Source organism: Leucopleurus acutus, assembly GCF_964270905.1.
Source record: "Leucopleurus acutus genome assembly, chromosome: 14".
In the NCBI taxonomy this organism is placed as follows: domain Eukaryota; kingdom Metazoa; phylum Chordata; class Mammalia; order Artiodactyla; family Delphinidae; genus Leucopleurus; species Leucopleurus acutus.
This window is the reverse complement of record NC_139156.1, coordinates 14,067,559-14,085,679: the sequence shown is the minus strand read 5'-3', so window position 1 is coordinate 14,085,679 and position 18,121 is coordinate 14,067,559. Positions and strand designations below refer to the sequence as shown.

The following is an 18,121-nucleotide window of genomic DNA, read 5'->3' as shown; positions in this document are numbered from 1 at the left end:
TCATACAGAGTGAAGTAAGTCAGAAAGAGAAAAACAAATACCGTATGCTAACACATATATATGGAATCTAAAAAAAAAGAAAAAAGAAAAAAAAATGGTTATGAAGAACCTAGGGGCAAGACGGGAATAAAGATGCAGACCTACTAGAGAATGGACTTGAGGATACGGGGAGGGGGAAGGGTAAGCTGGGACGAAGTGAGAGAGTGGCATGGACATATATACACTACCAAACGTAAAATAGATAGCCAGTGGGAAGCAGCCACATAGCACAGGGAGATCAGCTCGGTGCTTTGTGACCGCCTGGAGGGGTGGGATAAGGAGGGTGGGAGGGAAGGAGACGCAAGAGGGAAGAGATATGGGGACATATGTATATGTATAAGTGATTCGCTTTGTTATAAAGCAGAAAGTGACACACCCTTGTAAAGCAATTATACTCTAATAAAGATGTTAAAAAATAAAGGAGAAATGATAAAAAAATGTGGTGGCCTCTTTATCTTTATGATAATAAAATTTTTAATGGCCTTGTTTTGACGTTGAAGTATTAGTTTGATCTTGAGGTGTTAGTTTGACATTCTCTATGTTCTGGGGTCACATTTCAGAAAAGATTTGGGGGGCTGGAGCCACTTGGTCACAGGTAATGCCTAGAACATCCCACCGGTCCGCCTCTGCCACCATCTCTCTCAGGGCACTTGGTGTGGCCTGTCCTAATGTATTTTACATCCTTAGACAGTGAAATTCTGTCCTGTTTGAAAAGGTTGCTTCCACACGTTGCCCACTCAGCTTTCAGCATCCTGCGGGAGAGAGCAGACCCCATGTGAGAGCAGCCTGTGGCATGAGTGACAAGCTCTAAGCATTATTTAGGTGAAACCTGCCTGCGCCATGGAGGAAGGGCTTTAAAATAAGTTACTACAGGGCTTCCCCGGTGGCGCAGTGGTTGAGAGGCCGCCTGTCGACGCAGGGGACACGGGTTCGTGCCCCGGTCCGGGAAGATCCCACATGCCGCGGTGCGGCTAGGCCCGTGAGTCATGGCCGCTGAGCCTGCGCATCCGGAGCCTGTGCTCCGCAACGGGAGAGGCCACAACAGTGAGAGGCCCGCGTACCGCAAAAAAAAAAAAAAAGAAGTTACTACATGCACACGGCACAAAATGCAAACAGCGCAGAAGAGCGCTCATACACAGGGTACTTTCCTTCCAGCCTTGCCCTCGGGCCTCTCAGTTCCTCTTCCCAGAGACAACTTGAGTTTTTTCCAGAAACATTCTATGTATAAATATTCATGTACCCATCTCACACACCCCAGCCCCACCCCACCATTTTTTTTTTTCTCAAACAAATGGAAGCATACAATACGCGCCGTTCTCACCTTGCTTTTTTCACTAACAGTAATTTTGATATTATTCTCTAATGGTCCAGAAGGGGCTTCTTCATTCTTTGTGTGGCTTCACAGATTCCCCTGAGGGATGTGATGTGGTATGTTTGTCCCTGCTGATGGACATATAAAATTTTCCTCTTATGAATATTTATGCAACTACTATCCTTTTATGATATTCTAACATGAAACAAATTTGTCTAAGAAATGTTTAGGATGTTTATTTTGATCAGTATTGCCAAAGTACAGTCCAATTTACACTCCAACCAACAACGCGGGAGGTTGAATTGTAAATTCAAATTGCCGCTCTTGGGGGCCCAAAAATTCAAATATTGACAATTTCATATGGTTTGTTCTAACATGAGAGTGTTTTGCACCCTCACCAATGTGGTAAATTGTCAAACCTTTTGTCAATTAGGAGCTAAAAGTGCTTTTCCCTATGTTGTGATTTGTGTTTGTTTTGTTATGAATGAGAGTGAACGTCTTTTCAGTGTTTAATGGCCTTTTGTATTTCTTTTTCTGTGAATTGTCCAAATTGTGTGTCAATTTTAGGCATCTTTTTGATATAATTTTTACTTGAAAGAACTGTTTAATATTAAGAAAATTGCAATGTTCTGTCGTATGCAGATATTTTCCCCAACTTATCCCTCTCCCTGGGAGAAAACCAGAAAGCTAGTGGGAGGGCCTGGAGCAGGGCCTACACCCCGACCTGGGCCCCAGCTCATACAAAGATTCTGCAGATGCTGTAACCCCAGGGGCTGCCGGGAGGGCTCCACCCACCTCACCGCACACCTGGTCAGCGCTAGGTTTGGGCTTGCCTTCCTGAGCAGGATAGGGCCTGAGCCTGCGTGGTCTTCTTTCAAGGCCAATGAGCGGGTAGGAGTCTGTGCTGAGCTCTTGGGGGGCTCGGGGCCACAGCAGGCAGAGCTGCTGGGGCCTGTGCAGAGTGTGGCCCTTCCAGGCTGGCCTCCTGCCCACTCATGACCTCCCAATAGCTCCCAGCTGACCTGCTCACTCATTCCTGGGGCCCCAGTGAGTAAACAGGCTGGTGGGAAGCACAGGGAGGCACTTTCAGGGCCTAGGATGGCAGTGGAGGGCACACCTGTTGGGCAGAGTGGGAGTATCCATCCACTGCTCGATTCTGAGAATCCGGAAATGGCTTCACTGAGCAACTCTGTGAATGGCGTCATGGCCACAGGGACTGGGGCTTGCGGAGAACAGCAGGTGAGTCAGCCCCTGAGTTGCTGAGAATGAGGCCAGAAGGAGCCCACCCTTCCCTTTACAGGAATGCCTCAAATTCACAGCAGAACCAAAGTGCCTGAGCTCAATACTTCGGGGGTTTTCTTTCATTCTTCTTTTTTCTTTATGTTTTCTAAACTTTTTTTCTTGAAGCCCTATACAGCATGTAAAATCTCGACCTGGTGCAGTGAAATAGGTCCTTGTCTGAGACCTTCTAGACTTCCTAGATCTCCGTAAAACTAATATAAATTATAGAACAGAGGTTCTCGGCCTTGGCCCCAGCTGTCTCTTTCCCTGTACTACGTGGGCTGGCTTCTTCACTTCTCAACCTCAGCACACCTGGGAATAACAGTATCCCTCCCTCACAGGGCGGCTGTGATGATTAAATAAGACAAAGCATGCACAGCACTTAGTACAGTGCCAAGCACATGGTAAATAGCCGATAAAGGAGGCAGGAGGGGCAGGGAGGCCTGAGCTATTCTTTAAGAGTAACAGAGAACCAAGGACAGGACTGAAGACAAGAACAGCCTCCGAGAAGGTATTTGAAGTGGACCCAACAAAGGATTTGTATTCAGAGTGCATAAAGAAAAGGACAGCCACATAGAAAAGTGGACAAAATGATATGAGCAGGCAACACACAAAGAGACACCTGAATCATAAATGTTTGAGATTCATCTCACTAGTAATTGAGGCAATACAAATGAAATCCTGATTACCCAAAATACAACTTCATCAATGACAGAGAATGAGCGAGGGTCCATCTATATCATCATGAATAGACCTCCCAAAAGTCCTGTTGAAGAGAAAAGCAAGTGTCAGGAAGATGCCACTTAGATAGAGAGGTTACCATGTAAGTACATTTCTGTTCACAAAATACTGCTACTCACTGCAGATGTGGTACAAAATATCAAAAGAAGGACGTTTAAAATCCTCTAACAGTGGTGTTATATTTATTTTTCATTACAAAAGGATCTGGAGCAAATATGACAAAATGTTCGTCTTTGCTAATTCCAGGTGGTAGTTACAATGGTGTTGGTCAATGTTATTTCTTGGTAGTTTTGATCTTTTATCCAAATTTAGGAGAAAAAGGAGAGAGGGGGGTGGTTTACAATACCTTGGAGTTCGGGACCTGTGGTTAGTAGGAGGTGTCACTGGTGAAAGATTTCTAAGACCCCAAGATCGTCCCCATCTGTATTTGAATTCAAATCCTGATTTATCTGCCATTGTTCCCAAGACACACAGCAAGAGCCTCTCTCCTCTTACTCATGGGGACTTGTGTCTGTCACATCAAAACTCTCCATCTTCAGTCTCAGACAGTCTTGCCACTTGTCCTCAGTGTCTTGCTGTCATCCCTGTGTCAGTGGCACTACTGATGAGGACCAAACCCAGGGCCTGGCAGCATCTTGCTGCAGCCAGCCGAGACCACCCTTACGTAAACAGCTTTATTTCTTAGCATTTACCCACCCAGGCACACACCTCGTAATTCCACAGAGATCTTACTGAACCAAGATGTTAACAGCATCAAAGATGCAATACAAAGCTCTTCGTTAAGAACGGAGCATCTTCATCCTGTCTTCTCAGACTCCATAGGGGAAAAAATAATGTGAATACTTTACAAAGCTATTTCATAAAATGTTATGCTAAATGAACAACAAATTACTTTTTCTTTTACTAGCTTTTAATGCTAATAGTGCCGTTTATTCCTGACCTTCAGAAATATGAGATATTTTAAATGACAACTTATCTTGTTTGAAAACGCAAGCTACTTTAGACTGCATATTATTACTTATAAGCGTGTGCAAGCATCACTCATTTCAGCATCCCATTTGTGCCTAACTGATACATATTTCAGTTGACATTTATTGTTCCCCTGCTTAGATGTCAAATTCCTTAATGATGACTCTGACAAAGTTGTAAGCTCAGTATATATAATTTACATTTGCTACCATATAATCGGTGTTATCTATTAGAATGCTATTTGTGACAAATCACGTTCCAAATAAAAATTGAATTGATTTTTCTGTTACTTTAATAGTGTGCCGCTCACAGCAAGCCTTTGATTGAATCTTAAACACTTTAATGCTCTGTTTTTGTTTGAGGCAGATCAGAAATGGAGTCTGCCTGATTCACAAATCTAAAACGATTTGTAAAACAACAAAATCAAATTTCAAAAAGCATCTTTATTTTCAAGCCAAGGGAATAAATTTGGTAAAGCTATCATTACAGGGTACACAGCCTAACAACAAAAGCCTCACATGCACAGTTAATTTCTGTGCATCCATTTTCATCTAAATTAGATTTTAACTTTAATGCAGGGTATGAAAAGCCTCTACAGGCCTTTGTTTCTACCTTTTCTCTCAAGCAATTGCAGGCTTTCTCCCGGCTAATCTGAGCTTCGCATCACCCTGGTCACTCTCCCTCTTGGCAGTGGGTTTGAGCTACATTTTCAGTTTCCTGGGGTGCATGGGGGTTCTGTTCCCCAGATCCTCCCAAGGGGTCTCTCTCTCAAGAGGGCAATTGCTTGACCCATACTGCTTACAAAATAAATCACTTACAACTAGATCCTGGCTAGCATCAACCCCTTGGGTTAAGTTCTGGTTTAGAGCAAGGGTCAGTGACCTGGGCCCATGGGCCACCTGGATTTGTACAGACTTCCAGCTAAGAATGGTTTTCACGTTTAAATTTTTTTAAATTCAAAGAAATAATCCTTCGTGATACATGAAAATGATATGAAATTAAAATTTCAGTGTCTATAAATAAAGTTTTATTGGAATACAGCCACACATTCATTTATATATTGTCTATCACTGCTTTCCTGCTAAAACTGCAGAATTGAGTAGTTGCAACAGAGACCATATGGCCTAAAATATTGACTATCTGGGCCTTTACAGAAAAAGTGTTCAGCCCCCGGTTTAGAAGGAAGGGCTTTAGTGATTTATGTCCTGTTAAAAGGGTGAGCACCTTCAGGGTAAGAGGCTGAGGTGGCACTCAGACAAAATGCTGCATTCATGACAATAAACCTCACAGAAAGCTTTTTCAGACACTGGCTAAGAGATCCTCAAAATGTTCAAAAGTAGGTAAAATGAGGGAAAGGACAACCAAGGAAAACAAAACACCTCCAAACTTCACAAAGCTGAGGATGTGATAAATGTGCACACAAATCGTAAGTCAGAAATGTCCTTAGACAAATAGGTTTTTTGTTTTTTTTTTTTTGCGGTACGTGGGCTTCTCACTGCTGTGGCCTCTCCCGTTGCGGAGCACAGGCTCCAGACGCGCAGGCTCAGCGGCCATGGCTCACGGGCCCAGCCGCTCCGCGGCATGTGGGATCTTCCCGGACCGGGGCACGAACCCGTGTCCCCTGCATCGGCAGGCGGACTCTCAACCACTGCGCCACCAGGGAAGCCCAACAAATAGGTTTTAAAATACTTTAAGCACGCACCAAAATTGAGTTGAGTTTAAGCAAATAGGAGTGATTGGAGGTAAACCGAAGCTGGGGTCTGGGAGTGTGGAGGGCAGGGGGATGTCCCAGGCAGACAGAGAGGTCTGGGGAGAGCTGCCCTTGGTGTGACCTTCAGCAGAACACAAACCGGAAACAAGGCCTGAAGACCTTGGGGCTGAGTGGCCAGCTCCTCTGGGTCATGGAGTACCTAGTGCCTTTTCCTGATGGTTCCCTGGGCTGGTTAGGAAAGGTGGAGAACATGCTTCTTCTCGGCCTTTGGAGAAGTCAGACCCAGTTTGAGTCCAATTATTGACATGGTGCTCTTGTCGGGGATATATATGCCTTTGAAGGAGCCACCTGCATTGTTTTCTGGGAAAAATGGCCCTGAGTGAATTGTTTAACCTCTGTGTGATTCAGTTTCCTCATCTGTTAAATGAAAGTATTTATACTAAGTAATACTAATTAAATACGCTATTCCAGGTAAAGGACAGAGTCTGACATAAGCGAGCACATTAGCGGGGCTGCTGCTACAGATTTATTATTGGCCAATTACACCTGTTCTGCCTGCTTCGCAGGGTTAGGATCCCTGGAAGAAAAGTGCAGCAGTGAAAAGAACACTTCAGTAGGGGCCAGGAGCCCTGGTTCTGAACCCTTTTCTGTTGAGAACTCACTGTGTGGGCTCATCATGCTCCCACCCACAACCCATGTCAGCTCTAGCAATGTCCCCAAGACCCTTTACCCCAATGGTAATTGATAGTATTTACTGAGCACAGATTTACATGCCTAATGTCTTCTTAACTCATGAGACTGGGTTGGCTTTTCTGTTATTTCACCTTACAAAATAGAGATCTAAGGCTCAGAGAGATTAAGGAAAGTGCCCAGAGTCACACAGCCAGAAAAAAGCAGAATTGAGCTCTGAACTCAAGGAGTGTCTGACTCCTGGCCACACGTTTCACAGGTGCTCTGGAACAAGGTTAAAGCCGTAACTGAGATCCTGTTTAGAGCCACCAGTCACCACTCTGTGGGACAGGGACAGGGAACCAAGGCATCCCCTTCCATCATCCCACCTCTGGGGAAACTGTCAATTCTCCAATACAAAGAGAGAGAAGGGACCCCAAAGGAGCACTTTAACTGCCACAGAATTCAAACTATCCCCACAAAAGGCCCCATTGTCATAAGAAAACATACAAACTCACAACCTCCATTTCTTCAGCATTTCCAGATGGAGGGGATTTTTGTCTTATCAGGTAATAGAATTGTTTTTAGCAGCAAGAATGAGCTCATTACAGATGCAGCTTGTGCTAATAACGATAATTTGCTGTGCAGTAAAGTCACCTCTCTCCCTCCCCTGACAGACGACGCTCTAGAAATTACAGGTTAGGGAGAAACAGAAAGGATAAAGATTAAGGAAAAGAATTGCAATGCGGAATTGTTTCAACAAAAGGAGTTTGATATGCACATTGAACTTGATAATCTTAATCATGAAGTTATAGAAGAATTAGATACTATTAGACAATCTTTTAATTGCCTTTATTCGATTTTGTTAGTTCTGTTACTGGGTTGTTGTTTTGTGTTTTTGTTTTACCGCTCAAATCATTTTTTAAAGGTCAGTGCCAGGAATTAGCTAGTGACTTAAATATTGACAAGATTCGATCCCGCGAGTGAAATCAAGATGAAGGCAGTTGCAAGAAGTGATTTCGCTGCCAACATCCCCTAATTTCATGGGCAAAGACTTCAAAAACCCTGGGTCTAGAGCAGTAATCTGCAAACTCTGTGGGTGTGGGAGAGGGGAGCAGGCAGAACTGCTTCCTGTGTTCTTCATTTCTGAGGGGCCAGCAGAGATGCAGCAGCCTGGACCACACGGCCCTGGGCAGGTGAGGGATCTGTCTCCTGGTTTCCGTCCTGAGGCTGTGAGATCACTTTCCCAGGGTGTTAGGAAAGCTGGAAAAAATCCCACCTGTTCACTGAGCTTGGTCCTGGCCCTTTAAAGAGAATGAAGCTAACTGCTGTTGAGTCATGGCTTTGTTCTTTAAACATGCAATCTCTAAAAGAGATTTTTAATCACTTCAAATAAGGATCTTATCAATTCAAATAAGGAAAATAACATTTTTTCCCAATTATGAAAACAATACCTGTTGGCTGTGGAAAATTGAAAAAACCACAAGAAAGTAAAAAAGACCAATCGCACCATCATCTAAATAATCACTGTTAGTATTATGGGTTGGCTCCCTTTACCACTCCTCCCTTGTTTTTAAACAGAAAAACAGGATTATAGAGATGTGTGTGTGTGTCTGTGTGTGTGTGTGTGTGTGTACACATGGGTTTGCTGTTACTGTCCTGTCTCATGGTCTTGCTTTTCTCATGTACTGCATCAGAAATGTTTTTCCACAATAGCATTCCTCTATCACATTATCTTTTAATAACAGGATGCATTGTAATGCCACACCCCATTGGGTTTGGGGTGTTGTTTGGTATGACAACCACCCCTTACACACGCCTTTTGTTGTTTCCCAGGACAGGTTCCTTTCCATTTCTGTGCCCCAGACCCTCTGGCTGTCTGATGAACCTATGGACCTCTTCTCAGAACAATGTGTTTAAGGGCATAAAGTATAATACATGAGATTACAAAGGGAGCTAATTATATTGAAATACTATCAAAATACTAAAAAGAACAAATCTGTGAAATAGCCATATAAGTGTTTGCTTATACATATGTTGAAGAACAATGTTAGAGCGTAGACATAGTAGCTCCAATGACAACTGTGATTATAAAGTACTGATCAACATTAACATTATTTCAAGCTGTTTGCAACAAATGTCACATGATGTGAAAAGCTGGGATTTTTATTGGGTTAAGGTGACAGGTACAGCTGGGGTTTGTTGCCTACATTCATGAACAAAGGAAATATTATATTTCACTTGGAGGTTAGTGAAACAAACATGTAACTTCTTTTTTCTCATCCAAGATATGACTCCTGATTTCCACCCATGGAAACTTGGAGGTCCAGGGAGCCCAGGTGAAAATTCTCATCTTGGGAAAAACGCTCAGGTGTGGCTCAGTTCATCGTTCGGCCCAGCAGTTTTGAGTCTTTTGAGAACAATGGCCTCACTGCCCCAGGAGCTGCTTTTGATTTATTCTTCATGCCAGTGGCTGCAGAGTGAAGTCAGAGAGAGTGCCTGTCAGTGATAAAAGGTCAGCCAGTGTTACGCGTGGAATTGTGTCCCCCCCACTCTGACCCCGCAGAAGGATATATTGAAGGCCTAATCCCAGTACCTCAAAATGTGACTTATTTGGAACTAGGATGTTGCAGGTGTAACTGGTTAAGATGAGGTTATACTGCAGAAGGGTGAGCCCTAATCCAGTGTGACTGGTGTCCTTATTAGAAGACAGCCATGTGAAGACACAGAGACACAGCGAAGTCACATGATGACAGAGATTAGAATTATGCACCGAAGATTGCCAAGGATTGACAGCAAACTCCCAGGAGGTGGGGAAGAGGCAAGGGGTGACTCTCCCCTAAGGTTTCAGAGGGCACATGGCCCTGCTAACACCTTGAACGTGGACTTCTAGTTTCCAGAAGTATGAGACAATAAATTTCTGCTGTCTCATACCACCCAGTTTGGGGTACCATTACAGCGGCCCTAGGAAACCAGTACAGCTGGTGTGCCAGGGCTGTCCTGGGGACTGGGATTCTGAAACACCAGGGTTGGGGTGGGCATGGCCCTGTGCCAGTGTTGGGGACTGCCATGCCACAACCCAAGGTGGCTGATGGGGGCCGACTCATTAGACGGCCAGGCTAGGGCTTCAGTGAGCGCCCGATCCAGGTGTGCAATGTTACCTCAGCATCGGGAAGAGCTGGGCCCCACCCAGCAAGGTCAACATAACCTGGAAAACATCCACAGAAGCCTCAGCATGCTGAGAAGTGTATCCTCTTTACTCTCACGTGACAATAAACGGCCTCTATTGTGAATGACATGTTACCACCAACCGGTCGGGGTGCAGGTGGCAGTGAAAACGATGCTTATCTTATGAAATTTCCCTCCTGCCGGTTGGGGTGTGTGAGGGGCTCTCACGTGAGAATGGCGAGCTTCTGAGCCCCCCTTAATATGTGCCTCTCCTTGGGAGGCTCTCCACTTCTACCCTTCCACGCCCTTTACTGAAGAGAGTGGCTCTAGATAAAACCTCTCGTTGCATAAGACATTTGGCCTCTGAGCGCAGCCACACCTCACCGGAGGTCTGGGGCCCTCCATCAGGGCTCTTCCAAGGGCAGGACACCTAGCACCTGGAAGATAAACCAGCCCCACAAATTGCAGGCAGGTGGCCCAGCGAGGCAGAGGGGCTACTGCAAACATCCCAGTTCAGTGGTATTAAGTCCATTCACACTGTTGTGCAACGTCAGCACCACCCATCCCCGTTAACTCTTCTTCTCTTGTAAAACTGCACTTCTGTACCTATTAAGCAATAATCCCTGTTCTCCCCTCCCCTCAGTCCTGGCAATCACTGTTAATTTACTGTCTTTAATTTTGACTACTCTAAGTACCTCATATAAATTGAATCATATGTTATTTCTTTCTCTGTTAGACTTATTTCTCTCGGCATAATGTCCTTTAAGTTCATCTGTCTTGTAGGTTGTGTCAGAATTTCTTTTTTAAGACTGAATAATATTCCGTTGTACATATAGATGACATTTTGCTTATCCCTTCATCCTTAGATGGACACTTGGGTTACACTACTATGAATAATGCTGCTATAATTATGGGTGTACAAATATCTCTACAAGACCCTGCTTTCAATTCTTTCCAGAATATACTCAGAAGTGGAATTGCTGGGTGTATGGTCATTCTAATTTTAATTGTTTCAAGAGCCCACCATACTGTTTTCCATAGCAGCTGAACTATTGTACATTCCCATCTACAGTGTACGAGAGAATCTAAAGGCAACCCACAGAATGGGAGAAGATGTTTGCAAATTGTATATCTGATAAGGGATTAGTATCCAGAATATATAGAGAATTCCAAACACTTGACAACAAAAAAGCAAACAAACTGATTCAAAAATGAACAAAGGGCTTGAATAGACATTTATCCAAAGACATGTATAAATGGCAAATAAGCACATAAAAAGATGATCAACATCACTAATCATTAGGAAAATGCAAATCAAAATGATAAAGAGATACCACCTCACACCCATTAGAATGGCTAATATCAAAAAAAAAAAAGCAGAAAATAAAAAGCGTTAGCAAAGATGTGGAGAAATTGGAACCATCCCCTTTTTAAAACCAGCAGGAAGGAAGGAAAGTCCTCCCTTACCTGGAATAGAGAAATCCGGATACTTTGGCAGCAGCCTTTCATGCAGCAACATTTTTGGAGAAAGGGGTAGGAGGAGGTGCTGCAGGCCTAACTCAATCTATTCTAAAGTAAGAACAAAAGTCATAGAGCTATTCCTTTCATTAATAATAAAAATAAATATAATCTGTGCAGGTCCCGCATGGGCACGGCGTGTTTATTTCTGATCCTTACGATTTATCCTAAAGGATCATCATCTCCATTTTACAGAAGGGAAAACTGAGGCCACGAGAGCCCCCCGCTCCATGCAGTGCCCTACCATCTCCCTTCCTCAGCATGCTTGAGCCTTAGGTTGCTGCCTGGACAGGGGCCCCAGTTGGTTTTTACTGCCAGCCTCTCCCTGCAAACCAGCAAAGACCAGAAGCAAGGCTTCTGGAACTTGCTGGGCACAGGTTGGGAGCAGGACGTGGCTGCCTACTTGGCAAGTCCTGCAATTACAAACACAGCGCCTTCTGTAAAACAAAAGAGACACCAAAAAAAAAACCAGTCCTAGCGCTGGGCTGGGGGCATCTGGAAACCCCTGGCCTGAGATCTGCTCTTCCCCTCGTTCTTGTTACCTGAGTTACAAGCCAGACTTCCTCCTCATATGGTTTCAGGTGTGCTCTCTTGGCCTGCTCCATGACGTCCAGGAAGTCCCTGTAGCAGTTTCTGGCCATGACGGTGTACCGCGTGGCACAGCCTAATTCAGTGACCCTGGCTCTCGGCAGGTAGCCTGCCCAGCCGGGGATGGGGGCGCTCCTGAAGAGGTTTCTTTATGTATTTGCATTCTGTAAAAAAGATGCCATGCTTCCTGAGGGCTTTGAGAAGCCACACAGTGGGCGATGCTCCTAAGCTAGCTGGCATCCCAACAATCGCCCCAGGGGAAGCATTAGGCCCCTAGACGTGGTGAGGGCAGCTACCAATGGTTGGTTGATGCTGCGTGCCAGCACCTTGGTAGGGCTTTGCATAGGCTCTCATTTTATTCTCTTACAAACCATAAGAAGTCGGTGCCTTTATTACCTACACTTTGTGGAGAAGGACACTGAGACCTCAGAGAGGTTAAGAAAGTCTTGGCCAAGGTCACATAGCAAGGAAGGGATAGGGCCAGGATTCAAACCCAGGTCTCTCTGATTCCCAAGTTCTTGCTCTTAAACAGATCCCACTCTTTTCTCAGACTAAATACAAAAGAAAAAAGAAAAAAAGCTTCAGACAATGCTCTTTGACCATCTGAATAAGGGAATCAAGAGAAGCACGCAGGTCAGGAGAAAGCACAGCAGACTCGGCTCTAGCTGCCCGGCTGGCTGCCCTTTGGTAATTTCACATTTGTGAGATGTGAGACAACTGCCCTTCAGTTGCTGTAAGAATTGAATTAGGCCACTGAGTCCCAGAACCTAAAAGCTGGAAGGCACCCTAGGGAGTGTCTAGTCCATCCTTCCCTGCCTTGGATGAAGGAACTGTAGCCCAGAGAGGGGAAGCAACCTGCCCTAGGTCACATAGCAGATACTCATGGAGCTGGGCTAAATCCCAACTCTTAGGCAGATGTTCCTTGTAATGACTTGGAAATTTTTTAAAGCACGCCAAACATGTGAGTCAGCGTGTGTTCTCGAAAAGTCCCCAATTACAGTAATAATAATAAAGACAATCGGTCCATTACTTTTCTTATAGGCCTTTAGGCCTTAAAAATAGTCTAGGACAAATCATTGTTGTGATTATTCACATTATACAATCATACTGTCAGTTGTCTTTGTCACCGTCATTGTGACTGTTATTCAGTGTAAAACCCCTTCCCGCCCAGCCAGCACCTGAAGGAGCTCGGTTCAAACCAAGGTCTGACCTCAGACAAGGGACACTGCTCTAAAGTGGGAATAATAGTATCGACTTCAAAGGGTCATCGTGGGTGGTTAATGAAATAACAGTAGCCAGCACAGAGAAAGCAACTAAAAGCGGTACCTACTGAGACAACAGCGGCTCTCTGAACCTCTGTGATGATTGCCCAGGGAGCTTAGTACCTAGCATCCTCCTCCCCACCTGTCTCCCTCTCCCCCTGGAAATGTTTCTTTCCCCTTTTAAGAAACTGAGCCTCTCCATTTTGCATGGACGCCTGGGGACCTGGAACTGTGCTGGACCCAGTGCCCTCAGTGGCAGCTCAGCAAGACGGCCAGGCCCTGTGCTTGGGCCCAGGGTGAAGGGGGGCTGGTTTCTGGGAGCTGCTACCACGACTCAAGGGGCGGTACCGCCGGTAATACTGGTGCAGGGTCCACAGGGCCGTCTCCTCTGAGCAGACAGGCTTTAGTTCGGCGCAGTGGCCACTGTGCAGCGTAAGTCCTCCAGCTGGTCTTTACTCTGCTGTGTGTTCTCCTGGAAGATTTTCAGACAGTGGGACATGTTGTCCTCACTGGAGGTGCCCTGGCAGCTAAGGTAGGGCACGAAGCCTGCAAGAGCCGATCACGACCTTCAGCGAGGGATTCAGAACCTGCCCAAAGCCCCAGAATCTCAGCCCACCCCTTGCCGTTTCTTCCTTGGCCGACAACACTGCATTTTCCCAAAGGCCATTAATACAAGCCGCGCTGTTGTTTCCACTGCGGCCGGGCCCTCCCAAGGCCATGAAAAACTGACCTTAGAGCGGGGAGGGAAGGCCCTTTTCAACAAAGGCAATGACAGTAATATTCTTTGATAGCAAAGCCCCTGATGTCAGCCCAAATGGCAAACGGGGAAAGCATTTAATGGACCAAAATGTTAGTCAAAGGAGTAATTGAAATTATTCATCTTTTTAGAGAGAAAGCTTATTTTCTTTGACACTTCCCAAATGCAATTGGGGATCTTTTCTGTCAGACCACCGGGAAATTGCGGGCTTATTAAAAGCAGAGACCTATTACACAAAAAGGTAAATTCATTATCTGTTACACCCACCCCGAGCACAATTTTTCACCATTTCCCACAAAATAACATGTAATCATTACAATCAGTATGGGTAAAACACAACTATTTATTTAAACTGGATGCTGAATCCTAAGTACTATAATGCTGCCATAATAAGACCAGTTTTTAAAAGAACAAAGGGGGAAAAACTCGTTAAGACTTGGCTTTAAACTGTCAATAAATAAATAAGTAAATCCCATTATTGAAGCCCACCATTTTTGCCCTTGTCCCCAGGGCCAGAAAACCTGGCCCCAGGGTTGAGAGCAGCAACCCTCACCCTGTGCACCTGCAAGAAACCTCCTCTGGAAGAATCCAATTACTAAACTGCTCTTGACAGTGTTGGAAGTCTTCCACCCACTATCCAGTCTCCCCAGTTTTGGGACAATTAAAAGATACCCTCACATCATGGAGGAGATCGTAGACACCCAGGGGCCCTGTCACAGAGGTTTTTCTCCATCAGGGTCTACTTTGATCTGCATAGATTTTACCTGATATATGCACACACACACATAGGAATACAAGCTACCCTTACTGAGTCTTGCTAAGGGCCAAGATATTTTAAATAGGCTATGTGTGCTGGCTCCTTTAATCCTCACAACAGTCTTATGAGGAATCTATCCCTACCCCATGTAATGGGTTGAATTGATAGACCTATCCAAGTCCTAACCCCTGGTACCTGTGAATGTGAACTTATCTGGAAATAGGGTCTTTGCAGACGTAACTAAGGATTTGGAAATGAGATCATCATGGATTTAGGGTGGGCTCCAAATCCAGTGCCTGGTGTCCTCATAAGAAAAAGGAGAGGGAGATTTGAGACACACAGACACAGAGACACTGAGCAGAAGGCCACATGAAGAGCCATGTGAAGATGGGGACAGAGACCGGAGTGATGCTGCCGCAAACCAAGGACACCAGGGGCCATCAGAGAGAGCACGGCCCTGCCGACATCTTGATTTCAGACTCTGGGCCTCTGGAACTGTGAAAGAATAGACATCTGTTGTTTTACACAGCAGCCCTAGGAAACTAACACAACCATTTAATAGAACTTTCTACTTACCATAGAGAGGTAAGTAACTTACTTACAATCACATAGATAATGGCCAGGGAGAGATTGGAATCTCAGTTTATTAGAATCCAAAGCCTATTCTCTTAACCAACCAGTAGGACCAGGGTGAGGATGGGCAACCTTGGAATATTCTCCATGCCTCTCCCCACCGAGAATACCTATATGTGAGAGCAGAGGGCCTATGGGGACCACCAGGTTTGTTACCCACAGGGATGTGACTTAGTAAATTCTCGGAAGCCTGAGGAGGAAAAGCCTTTAGGTAGGGTGACCAGTTGTCCTGGTTTGCCAACAACTGAGGGGTTTCCTGGGATGCAGGACTTTTAGTGCTAAAACTGGGACCATTCCCGGCAAACCAAAAAAGTTGGTCACCATCCCTCTAGGGGACACAGGAAGAAATGGAACCATAAGGACAGCCCTAGTTCACGAGAACAGCACAACTTGGGAAGAAGGACAGAGCCTCAGCTTATGCATTGTGTCTATCCTGGTCCAAATGTATATAACAGACATTAATTAAGCGCTTCTTACATACCAGGCCATGTCCTGGGAGATCTGCCTAGATTATATCTCCCCACTTATCAGAACCCAGTTATCTGCCATCTTCAGCAATGAAACACTTTCAGCAAGTTTCTTAAAAGCTAAAGTGCCTGCACTGGTCCAATAAGCCGGTCGGACATGGACAGTGGGGCAAGGCAGGGACAGCAATCAGGACCATGGTCCCCCTGCAGGGCACATCACCACTTACCACTGTAGCCTGGTGTGATTGGAAGGTGTCTCATGAAGGTCTTAGAAGACCCCATGATTTTGCTGTCTGTTAATGAAGGGAAGTCCTTGCCTGGAGAACTCACTACGCATGTGCTAGAGCCCTTGGGCGTCAATAACCTTGCCCAGGGATTAGGACAGAGAGAAAGCACCACAATTCGCCAAGGATGCTGTTAAACATGCAATGTGCAGGACATAGCAAAGAATTAGAGTAAACTGTGGCTGGAAAGGATCAGAAGTTGCAAAGGCTGGCATGGAGTCCACGATGGGGCGGGTGGGGGGGGCGGGGGGCGGACCGAACGGGGCCAGTTTACGTGGATGCTGTCTCCCGAGCCAGACCCCTTCTCCCTTCTGGGATGGCCTGTGGTGCCCCCAAATGGACCAGGTCCTGCATCTGGCATCTGTTGATGCTTCCAAGTCCTACCCTACCCAGCCAGCTCCTCTCTCAAAAGTCATGCCCTTGTGGCCAGGACAAGTGGCCTCAGGGGTGGAGGGGAGGGCCTCAGGCAAGGTTTACTCAGCAGTGATGGAAAAATTTTAAACAGTTCAGACATTTGAAGAACACCTGCTACAACACGGCTGAAGACAGGATTGCATTCCTGTGAAACGCTAACGGCCGCCCTAAGGGTTAGTTCCTACCTGCGTCCCTATTTTACAGATGGAAAAATAAGGCACAGAGAAGTTAAGTAACTTGTCTGAAGGTCCCTGTGTCCAAGGAGGTGTGACCGAAAGACGTCTACACTCTGGGGGCAGGATTATGTTGCCCAGAAGTGTGCCGCGGGTGCGTGGCCGGCTGCGCAGCCGCAGACCCAGCCCAGAGGCCTGCCTGGAGGAGGCTGAAGGGAAGAGCGCGGAAAGGGGGTGTGCTGGGGGTGTGGCCGGGGAGCGGGTCAGAAAGCGCGCCCCGTCCTCACCTGCGCTGGCCTGGATCCTGGCCCTGCCGGACCTCCTGCCCTAGCCCGGCCTCCACCAGGGCTCCCGGCCTTTCTGAGCTCACCTCAACCGCGGGGGGGGGGGGGGGGGGGGCAGGGAGGGGATAGGGGCAGAGTCGGACCATCCCCCACCCCCCACCCCCGCCCCTCCCGGCTTCATCACCCTTTGGCCTCCTGGAGAAGTCCGGGCCCGGGAGCCAGAGGCGACTGGTGAACCCGAGTGAACTCGCTCAGCGTCGGTCTATGGGGTGAGATGCAGAGATTTGCCCGGAAAGTATTTTGCCTCCGAAGCTGTTCTCCGTTCCGAATACACGGTCTCACCCAGGCGAGGCCGCTCCGGGTTTGGAAATTGTGGGGAGGGGTACACGAAGGGATCCGGGTCAAAGCCGCCTTTTCTGCTGTAGACACTGGGGAGGCCTGCGCTGGGGGAGAGGATTGGCGGGAACAGGCCTTGGCAGGGGCGGGGGAAGCAGCCTGGGAGGGAAGCAGAGGCCTGTGTGCCAGACGGCTTCCCCTGGGCTTCTCACTCCCCTGTCCTCCTAGCCTCGTGTCTCTTACTAGGAGAATCTCCAGATGGCCAGGACAGGTAGCCGGGCAGAGAGGGACAAAGCACCAAAATGAAGGATGCTGGGAAGGTGGAGCCGTACTCCTAACCGTCCTCACTTTATGGGAGATGAGCCTTCATCCCAGTGGACTGAAACTGTCAACTACAAATTGACACTTGCCGTGGGCACTTGCCATCCACAAGGATTAATTCAGGAGCTGCTGAAGTTGCTGACTTTCAACACCCCCTGAAAGGAGTTCAGGGTGGAGAGCAGAAAAGAGGCCCTCTGTGCTCTGGGAAGAACTGGCCCAACAGGTCTTCGGAGAGTTAGATATTTTCAGGAGCCGATTTTATGAGCCTAATTCTTGCATCTCCTCGTATTTAGAAAAGCACTAAAATCCTTCATGGTGACGTCCGCTCCTCACGACTAGCAGAAACCTGCAAAAAATATGTGCCTGATTGCATGGACTCCCTCTTCACCAGAATCACATATATACTGACTCCCCCCCCGCCCCCGCACCTCTTCAGA

At 46.5% G+C, this 18,121-nt stretch overlaps 1 protein-coding gene across 1 annotated transcript; it reads right to left on the bottom strand.

The window, feature by feature from the left end:
• Nucleotides 1-776: 776 nt before the first annotated feature.
• Nucleotides 777-16,154, bottom strand: SPMIP5 (sperm microtubule inner protein 5; the record flags this gene model as incomplete). Its single annotated transcript, XM_082854443.1, is given in 6 exon segments — nucleotides 777-791; nucleotides 11,951-12,127; nucleotides 12,129-12,160; nucleotides 13,587-13,670; nucleotides 13,673-13,804; nucleotides 16,100-16,154. Coding segments are annotated over 6 exon segments (495 nt in total).
• Between the last annotated feature and the right edge of the window lie 1,967 nt (nucleotides 16,155-18,121).